This window comes from Cottoperca gobio, unplaced genomic scaffold (genome assembly GCF_900634415.1).
Source record: "Cottoperca gobio unplaced genomic scaffold, fCotGob3.1 fCotGob3_340arrow_ctg1, whole genome shotgun sequence".
NCBI classification, from domain to species: Eukaryota; Metazoa; Chordata; class Actinopteri; order Perciformes; family Bovichtidae; genus Cottoperca; species Cottoperca gobio.
Window position 1 is genome coordinate 30830 of NW_021166943.1, and position 9835 is coordinate 40664.

The 9835-nt window shown below is 47.6% G+C and overlaps 1 protein-coding gene across 1 annotated transcript; it reads right to left on the reverse strand.

Annotated features, from left to right (window-relative positions):
• Nucleotides 1–1008: 1008 nt before the first annotated feature.
• LOC115005684 (complement C1r subcomponent-like) lies at nt 1009–8810 on the reverse strand. The gene is made up of 12 exons (XM_029427626.1): nt 8703–8810; nt 8521–8592; nt 8221–8426; nt 7918–8132; nt 7353–7691; nt 6027–6225; nt 5455–5632; nt 2361–2492; nt 2035–2106; nt 1735–1940; nt 1435–1646; nt 1009–1339 (listed from the first exon to the last, which is right to left on the reverse strand). The coding sequence occupies exons 1-12, from the start codon at nt 8791–8793 to the stop codon at nt 1009–1011; spliced, it is 2253 nt and encodes a 750-aa protein (XP_029283486.1). The 5' UTR covers nt 8794–8810.
• Between the last annotated feature and the right edge of the window lie 1025 nt (nt 8811–9835).

The following is a 9835-nucleotide window of genomic DNA, read 5'->3' on the forward strand; positions in this document are numbered from 1 at the left end:
CCTTTCTGTTCTCACTTTCCTCTCACTTCTTCCTGGGCAGCCGAGCCAATCGTCTGGCCACTCCCTCAATGCGGGTGGGACCCAGACACCCCTCAAATAAAACCTGTTTGCTATCCTGGCTCCAAAATGGTGGAACGACCTCCCCATTGATGTCAGGTCAGCAGACGGTCTTCACACCTTCTGCAGACTGAAATCTCTCCTGTTTCGACTGCACCACGGCTGTATGCTGCACGTTTGGCTTATTTGAAGCTGTTGTTCTGCACTTAAATGATTACACCTATTGGAAGCTAATGTACTTGCCAGATTCTCGCAGTTCGGAGTTCTAACCTCGTGATTGTTTGTACTTATTGTAAGTCGCTTTGGACAAAAGCATCAGCTAAATAAGCTGTAATTATGTTGTATGTAAAAAAGAAAAAAGTTGACCAATATAACACAGTAGGTCCAATAACTTCATCTCTGTGTAGCTGGAGTTTAAATGGACCTTTAATGTTTGTAATATTTTGCAATGGAATGTATTTCTTTGTCTTAGCAAACATCAATGAATGAAGAATTAATTGTAGAAGAGCAGGGCAAATAATGTCTCAGTAACTTTGACGAACCGAACTACAAGAATGACGAGTAAAACAGTTTCACAAGTTCCAGAGTATATGAGTGGTACTGACTAGGCACTGGAAGAGATTAAGTATTTAGTACTCACAGTATATAGTAGTTCACAGTAATTACCCCCTGCAGTATCTCCCTAGGGTCCACGGAGGTACTGGAGGGGGGGGGGGGGGTCGCTAGACAATTCTTTATATTCAAATATCTTTAAATACACATTAACATGAATCCAACGGATAAATGGAGGCAGAAGACTTTATCTTTCAGTCAGCAGTGCGACAACATATTCATTATCACTGCAGAAAGAATATATTAAGAGCAAGATGAGTTCCCTTTCTTCTTATTTTATTGTTGATGATTTATTTCATCAACATTCTCACATCACATTGTAATTAATAACTGTAAATTTCAGTTTTCCTGCATGGTCTTGTTGATCCAGTCTATGTAATTAGCGACTCTGGTATATACTCCATATTTTCCCGGCAATCCGCAGCCCACCCCCCAGCTGGAAATCCCAGCAGCCCAGAAGCTCCCGTTGTCATTCAGGGCGAAGGGGCCTCCACCGTCACCGCTGCAGGCGTCTTTCCCACCTTCAGGGAGTCCGGCACAAAACATGTTATTTGTCAGATATGATGCATCTTTCCTGGGAGAAAATGAATTTTTGCATGTCTCCTGATCCACCACAGGAACCTCTGCGTAGTTTAGCGTCGAAGCTCTTCCGCCAAATCCTGACACCAGTCTGAAAAGAAAATGCAGAAGAGACAGTTATGATGAATATATATATATAAAAAGGATTATATAACATGACATGAGAACTTTCAGTTGTTTCTTTACCCCATCATGCCAGTGACGTATGTGGCACCCTCTGCTGGCAAACATATTGGCATAATGGATGAGTTGAATGTGATTGGGTCTCGCAGTTTGATCAAAGCAATATCATTGTTAAAGTCTGAGCTGATGAAATTGTATTCAGGGTGAATGTGGATTGAAGCAGCAAACAAATGTGAGTCCGTCAGGGTATTAACGTCAGTACGTCCCATGTAAATCTGCAAATCAACAACATAAGAGGAAATAAATGTTAACTCAAAAACATGGAGGCAATGGGCCAGATAACACCTGTAGCAGCACACTTACCTTTATCTGCTCTTTTGATATTGGATTTACATCAATATCTAGGACTTGAGCTGCAGTCATAATCCAGCGGTCTCCAATCACCATGCCTCCTCCTTTCGATACCTTCAGACTCACGAGCACCTGCCAGGGGATGGTGTTGTCTGGAGCCTCTCTGTCTCCAAGGATCTTCTGAAAGTTGGAGATGAGTGTTGTGGGCTGGCCACAGACTTGAAGAGAAACACATAAATAAGGTTCACACAGACCCAGACTTCATGTTTGAGTTAAAGAGTCGTATAATTTGTATCACAGGGTTTTAAATACCAGGCATGCATGTTGGAGTGACATCACTGTGTTTGGATCTCCACTTTCCGTCTCCTTCACAGGTGAAAGTAACTGAAGAGAGAGGGAACAAAATAATGAGTTTTATTTTTTAGATAGATAGATTCAGAAATCCAGTAGCTTAAAAGTACCCCCCCCCCGCCATTACAAATGTACATTTCAAATAAGACTTGGCGGGGTGAATGTGCTGTGCAGAGGGTGGTGTATTGTCCAGGACAGATGACAGTTTATCAAGGGTATATATTAGGCTATATCAAAAATGTTCATTTTAATCATTATATTTTTGTAATAATATATAAATATCTCACCGTTTACGCCCCCAGGGAGAGAGTAATATGGTTCATTACAGTAATACATAACAACAGAAGCGTTCTGATCTTGACGGGACAGGACGATCATCCCTCCATTCAGCAAAGGTTCAGGTTCTCCACAGTCCGTTGCTGCAGGAGAACAAAACAAGAACATATTAATATTTTGCCAGTGAAAGAACAAAAACGTCAATGTAGAAATTTTCAGGTAAGACAGGAGTCTCACTGTCTTTAGCAACATTTCCAGGAAAAGGACATGATAACCAAACATTAATCACACATCTACAGTTGTAGAATTTGAAGAAGTGCGGGTGGACCGCTCAGGAGGCTGGCAGGATGCGGGTGGAGCCGCTCAGGAGGCCGGAGCGGAGGCCAGGCAGGATGCAGGCGGAACCGTTCAGGAGGCCGGCGGGGAGGCCGGGCAGGATGCGGGCGGAACCGCTCAGGAGGCCGGTGGGGAGGCCGTAGGGGTTGCGGGCGGAGCCGCTCAGGAGGCCGGCGCGGAGTCACTGGGGTCTCGACAGTCGGTGGGAACTCGGGAGTCAAGGGGAGCAAAGGGGTATCGGGAAGAGAGGGGGACAGAGGGAGCACAGGGTCTGGGGTATCGAGGGACAGAGGGAGCACAGGGTCTGGGGTATCGAGGGACAGAGGGAGCACAGGAGCTGGTGTATCGAGGGACAGAGGGAGCACAGGGACTGGGATATCGAGGGACAGAGGGAGCACAGGGGCTGGTGTCTCGTGGGACAACAGGAGAACAGGGGCTGGGGTCTCGAGGAACGGAGGGATCACAGGGGCTGGGGTCTCGAGGAACGGAAGGATTACAGGGGCTGGGATCTCAAGGAACGGAGGGAGCACAGGGGCTGGGATCTCAAGGAACGGAGGGAGCACAGGGGCTGGGGTCTCGTGGGATAACGGGAGCACAGGGGCTGGGGTCTCGAGGAACGGAAGGAGCACAGGGGCTGGGGTCTCGAGGGATGGAGGGAGTACAGGGGCTTGGGTCTCGAGGGACGGAAGGAGCACAGGGGCTGGGGTCTCGAGGGATGGAGGGAGTACAGGGGCTGGGGTCTCGAGGGACGGAGGGGGCACAGGGGCTAGGGTCTCGAGGAACGGAGGGGCACAGGGGCTGTTCTCGAGGGACAGAGGGAGCACAGGGGCTGGCGTCTCGAGGGACGGAGGGAGCACAGGGGATGGAGTATCGAGGGACGGAGGGAGCACAGGGGCTGGTGTCTCGAGGGGAAGCTGGGGAACAGCTGGGGTCTGCAGCGGTCCGGCATCAACTGGAGCGGATGTCTGCAGAAATCTGGCAGCGGGGACGGGGGTCTGCGGAGGTCCGGCAGCGGGAGTCTACGGAGGTCCGGCAGCGGGAACAGGAGGCTGTTGCGGCCCGGCAGCAGAAACAGGGCGCTGTCGCGGCCAAGTAGCGGAAACAGGGGTCTGCCGTGGTCTGGGTCTCTTGCGCCGAGATCTGGAAGTCCCCTGGAGACTCCGAGGACCTCCCAGGGCCAGGCGAGTGCCCAGAAATGGCTCAGGGATTGGGGTCTGGTGCAGCCCGACAGTAGTAGGAGGCTGCCGCAGCGCGACTGGAAAAGGGGGTTGCCGCAGCTCGGCAAAAGGAAGTTGAGTGGAAGGATCGGCAGGGTTAGGCTGGCAAGGTGGAGGGTCCACAAAATCCTGAAGCCACTCAGTTAAAAGGCTCTTCAACTCTGGCTTCTTAGCAACCTCTTTTCTTGCCAATCCAAGCGCAGCATGTCGTGTCCCCCAACAGGGGTTTCGCTTCCACTCACCAAACATTACAATTAAAGTGTACATTAAATCATAGGTCTCCTCGTCCGTGACATCAGCTGAGTCCATGTTTCTAGTCAGATCGTACTGTCACGGTAGCGAAAAGGTGAGGACTCAAATGCAAGACGGCAGACAAGGAGATTAACAAAAAGAGAGCTATATTCCAAAAAGCTTACAAAATAACAAAAATACAAAAGGTAAACACTAAACTGAAAAGACAAACCAGGATGACACGGGGAGCACGAGGAAGCACGAGGAAGCACGAGGAGACATCTGCAAGGGTGACACTTAGATGACGATCTGACAAGGAACACTGGGAAAGACAGGGATATATACACACAGACGCTAAACGAGGGGAACGAGACACAGCTGGGGAGAGAAGCTAAAAACACAAGGGCAAGGTGAACGGACATAGGAGGAACAAATCAACAATCAGAGCGAAAACACACAGACAGGAAGTACAACTAGACTTGACATAAGAGTGAGTGACTTGGACTATCGGCCAAGCCCTCTTTTCCAGCACCTTGGAGTAGACTTTACCAGGGAGGCTGAGAAGTGTGATACCCCTGTAGTTGGCACACAATCTCTGGTCCCCCTTTTTGAACAGGGGAACCACCACCCCGGTCTGCCACCACCTAAGTACTGTCCCAGACACCCACGTAATGTTAACGAGGCGTGTCATGGAAGACCTCCATACCCAAATCCACACTCTGGGCCTGGCTCCAGACAGGGCCCCCAGGCTTCCTCCAGGGTCTCTCCCTCTCTTCCTCTATGTTTCGTGGGGTTGTCTTGAATCCTTCTTAGTCTGGCCCCTCGCCTGAGACCAATTTGCCTCGGGAGAACCTACCAGGAGCACCAGGCTCCAGACAACACAGCCCTCAGGTTCATAGGGACACACACACACCTCTACACCACATGAAGGTGATGGTTCCCGGAAAGGACCTTCTTGTTCATATGAAAATGAACGGACAGAAAATATGTTATCAACGCCTCCATTGCGCTGTTTGTTTAGAAACAGTTCCTGTGTTGTTGGTGGCTCTGAGAGAAACAGAAAGCATTCTGACAGCGGCGGCAACAAAAATATCACTGAAACACTCGGGGGGAAGGGTTATGGGCTTTGACTGATTCCTGGCATGCAATGACAGCAGTCATGGCGGGTTAAAGGTACACTGTTTTGTATATTTGTTGATATTAATCATACTGACCAACTTGGAAAAGCATCATGTTATTTATTTTTTAAGGTGAAATTTCTCTTCAAGGTTGGAAACATAACGCATTGTAGAGAAGAGGGAAGAGACCAGAAAAGCTGTACCCATTGCCACGTATCTACCAAAGAAGCCAGTGTGCTGTTGTTGCTCTGGATCGGAGGCACTTGCTCGGAATAAGAGAGTCAGACTGGAGCCGTGAGAAAGGATCGGCTCCTTGCCTGGGTAATTTGATGAGTTTTCCTGTCCGCAAAACTTCCCCAAGACGTTTTGATCATCGAGAACCTGAAAAGTTCAGAGTGAAAAGGATATTGTAAGACTAAAGATCATCACGAGGCACTCACTAACAAACACAGTTCGGTCTACAGGCAGCTCAAGCGAGATGTCAGTTTTGCTAAACAGCGACCACTGTGGCTAGTGACAACAAGGCTAAATGCTAAGCTGTTGTTTAGCTTTGAGCTAAAGTGTTAAACTAATGTGACAGTAGCACAAGTGGAGCTGGGTCATAAAGTCAGCAAAGTTACTCAGTAATGTGCGTTATATAAACAACATTTAGCTAAAGTTTGCTAACATAGCCTCGAAGAGATTGGTCATGCTAGATCAAGTGTTGTAGCAACAAACTGAGTGTATTGAAAACAATGATACATTGTGTAATATTAGGTTTCAAGATGTCTCGGACCATCAGAGAGTCTTCATGGCAGCCCACAGAATCTTTAATATCCAGGTGTGTTAGATACAGCTGCATCTTGTAGCCCTCTGGAGCCCCGTATGTCCATTGACTCAGCGTGCTGGGAGGGTAAGGTCGAGGATACTGGGGCGATTTGACCTCCCCTTGTATTTTAGACTCCAAGCACTCCCCCGCTGACAAACAGAGAAGCCTGGAATTGTGGGTAAACAGAAAGTGTTTGCAAAGAGAGGACTACTCTAGTTTTTAATGGTCTTTCATGCTTTTAGTTTGTAGAGAGTCCTCTCGACACCTATATGTAATAGTATGAAAGGTTTGCAAAAAAATAAATGTTTTGTACATGGAGAATAAAACGCTGTAAAATGGTTCAACCAATGTCCACTGGTAGAGTTTCTGCAATACTGTTTCTATTCTAGCTGTCCTCGTGCAATCTTGTGAGTCTCGCATTATCTCGTGATCTCACATATCCAGCTGCCTCGCAGGGTAACCTGGTCACAGCTGTATTCTCCCCTGTCATACAACACTGTGAGGACATCGACTAAATGCACACACACACACACACACACACACACACACACACACACACACACACACACACACACACACACACACACACACACACACACAATTATAGCGTGTATATACTGTAGTAGCTTTTCAAGATAAACTTTTATGAACAATAAAAATCCAATGAAACATGAAGGTGAAGTGATTCATCTTACCATATAACACAGCAGGTCCACCCCATGTCTGCAATAAGTTGATCTGTGTGTAGCTGCAGTTTTAGGCTCAAATGAACCATTAATGTCACACAGGCTGAGGGTTGTAATATTTTGCAATGGAATTTAACCTCCAGGATTTGTTTGTTTTGGCAAAAAAAGGTACAAAGTGGAGAACAACAGTGTCAACAATGGATCGATAACACTGACGAATCAAACCAGAAGATTAATGAGTAAAACAGACAAATGTTTAGGAATTAACAATATACAATAGTGCAAGGTATTACAGACGGACAAATACCAAGTTGTTAAAAATGGATTTGAAGTGGACACTAATCCAGTTATAATCTTGACCAGAAAATATCTGTAAATAATCTGAGATACAAGCATGAAAAGGCAGATTTAAATCTGTATTAGGTCACTTTGTCCTGCTTTTACGGTCAGTATGACATTCATTCAATAATTTCACGAAGTTTTGAAGTGCTTCTTATCAAGATTATTTTATTTTAAACTTTCTTGTGACACAACATGCAGAAAGATTATATTTAGAGCAAAGTGTGTTCACTTTATTCTTATTTTATTGTAGATGTCTTTGAATTACTGTACATTTAAATTCTCCTGCATGGTCTTGTTGATCCAGTCTATGTAATTAGCGACTCTGGTATAGACTCCATATTTTCCCGGCAATCCGCAGCCCTCCCCCCAGCTGGAAATCCCAGCAGCCCAGAAGCTCCCGTTGTCATTCAGGGCGAAGGGGCCTCCACCGTCACCGCTGCAGGAGTCTTTCCCACCTTCAGGGAGTCCGGCACAAATCATGTTATTTGTCAGATATGATGCATTCGCCCTCGGAAATAATGCATTTTTGCATGTCTCCTGATCCACCACAGGAACCTCCACGTAGTTCAGCCTCAAAACTCTATCGCCAAATCCTGACACCAGTCTGAAAAGAAAATTCAGAAGAGACAGTTATGATGAACTCAATAAAAAAAGCTAATCTGAGTCTCCTGTCTACAAGCTGGACAAGATTCACATGTTGGCACAACAAGGGGAAAAAGAGTCAAATGCAAGAGGAATTGTTACAGTTCAAAATATTACTTTGAAGAAAATAAATGACATATAAAAAGGATTATATAACATGAGGTGAGAACTCTCAGTGGTTGCTTTACCCCATCATGCCAGTGACGTATGTGGCACCCTCTGCTGGCAAACATATTGGCATAATGGATGAGTTGAATGTGATTGGGTCTTGCAGTTTGATCAAAGCAATATCATTGTTAAAGTCTGAGAACTTGGGGTTGTTGTATTCAGGGTGAATGTGGATTGAAGCAGCAAGCACATGTGAGTCTGTCAGGGTGTTAACGTCAGTACGTCCCATGTAAATCTGCAAATCAACAACATAAGAGGAAATAAATGTTAACTCAAAAACATGGAGGCAATGGGCCAGATAACACCTGTAGCAGCACACTTACCTTTATCTCCTCTTTTGATATTGGATTTGCATTATTTATTAGGGAATGAGCTGCAGTCATAATCCAGCGGTCTCCAATCACCATGCCTCCTCCTCTCGATACCTGCTGCCTCACAAGCACCTGCCAGGGGATGGTGTTGTCTGGAGCCTCTCTGCCTCCAAGGATCCTCTGAAAGTTGGAGATGAGTGTTGTGGGCTGGCCACAGACTTGAAGAGAAACACATAAATAAGGTTCACACAGACCCAGACTTCATGTTTGAGTTAAAGAGTCGTATAATTTGTATCACAGGGTTTTAAATACCAGGCATGCATGTTGGAGTGACATCACTGTGTTTGGATCTCCACTTTCCGTCTCCTTCACAGGTGAAAGTAACTGAAGACAGAGGGAACAAAATAATGTTATTTATTCTTTAATTAAGCTATAAAAAAAAAAAAAATCATCTTTAATCATTGTATTTTTGTAATAATATATAAATATCTCACCGCTTACGCCCCCAGGGAGAGAGTAATATGGTTCATTACAGTAATACATAACAACAGAAGCGTTCTGATCTTGACGGGACAGGACGATCATCCCTCCATTCAGCAAAGGTTCAGGTTCTCCACAGTCCGTTGCTGCAGGAGAACAAAACAAGAACATATTAATATTTTGCCAGTGAAAGAACAAAAACGTTAATGTAGAAATATTCCAGATAAGACAGTCTTTAGTCTTTAGCAACATTTCCAGGAAAAGGACATGATAACCAAACATTAATCACACATCTACAGTTGTAGAATTTGAAGAAGTGCGGGTGGACCGCTCAGGAGGCTGGCAGGATGCGGGTGGAGCCGCTCAGGAGGCCGGAGCGGAGGCCAGGCAGGATGCAGGCGGAACCGTTCAGGAGGCCGGCGGGGAGGCCGGGCAGGATGCGGGCGGAACCGCTCAGGAGGCCGGTGGGGAGGCCGTAGGGGTTGCGGGCGGAGCCGCTCAGGAGGCCGGCGCGGAGTCACTGGGGTCTCGACAGTCGGTGGGAACTCGGGAGTCAAGGGGAGCAAAGGGGTATCGGGAAGAGAGGGGGACAGAGGGAGCACAGGGTCTGGGGTATCGAGGGACAGAGGGAGCACAGGGTCTGGGTATCGAGGGACAGAGGGAGCACAGGAGCTGGTGTATCGAGGGACAGAGGGAGCACAGGGACTGGGATATCGAGGGACAGAGGGAGCACAGGGGCTGGTGTCTCGTGGGACAACAGGAGAACAGGGGCTGGGGTCTCGAGGAACGGAGGGATCACAGGGGCTGGGGTCTCGAGGAACGGAAGGATTACAGGGGCTGGGATCTCAAGGACGGAGGGAGCACAGGGGCTGGGATCTCAAGGAACGGAGGGAGCACAGGGGCTGGGGTCTCGTGGGATAACGGGAGCACAGGGGCTGGGGTCTCGAGGAACGGAAGGAGCACAGGGGCTGGGGTCTCGAGGGATGGAGGGAGTACAGGGGCTTGGGTCTCGAGGGACGGAAGGAGCACAGGGGCTGGGGTCTCGAGGGATGGAGGGAGTACAGGGGCTGGGGTCTCGAGGGACGGAGGGGGCACAGGGGCTAGGGTCTCGAGGAACGGAGGGGCCACAGGGGCTGTTCTCGAGGGA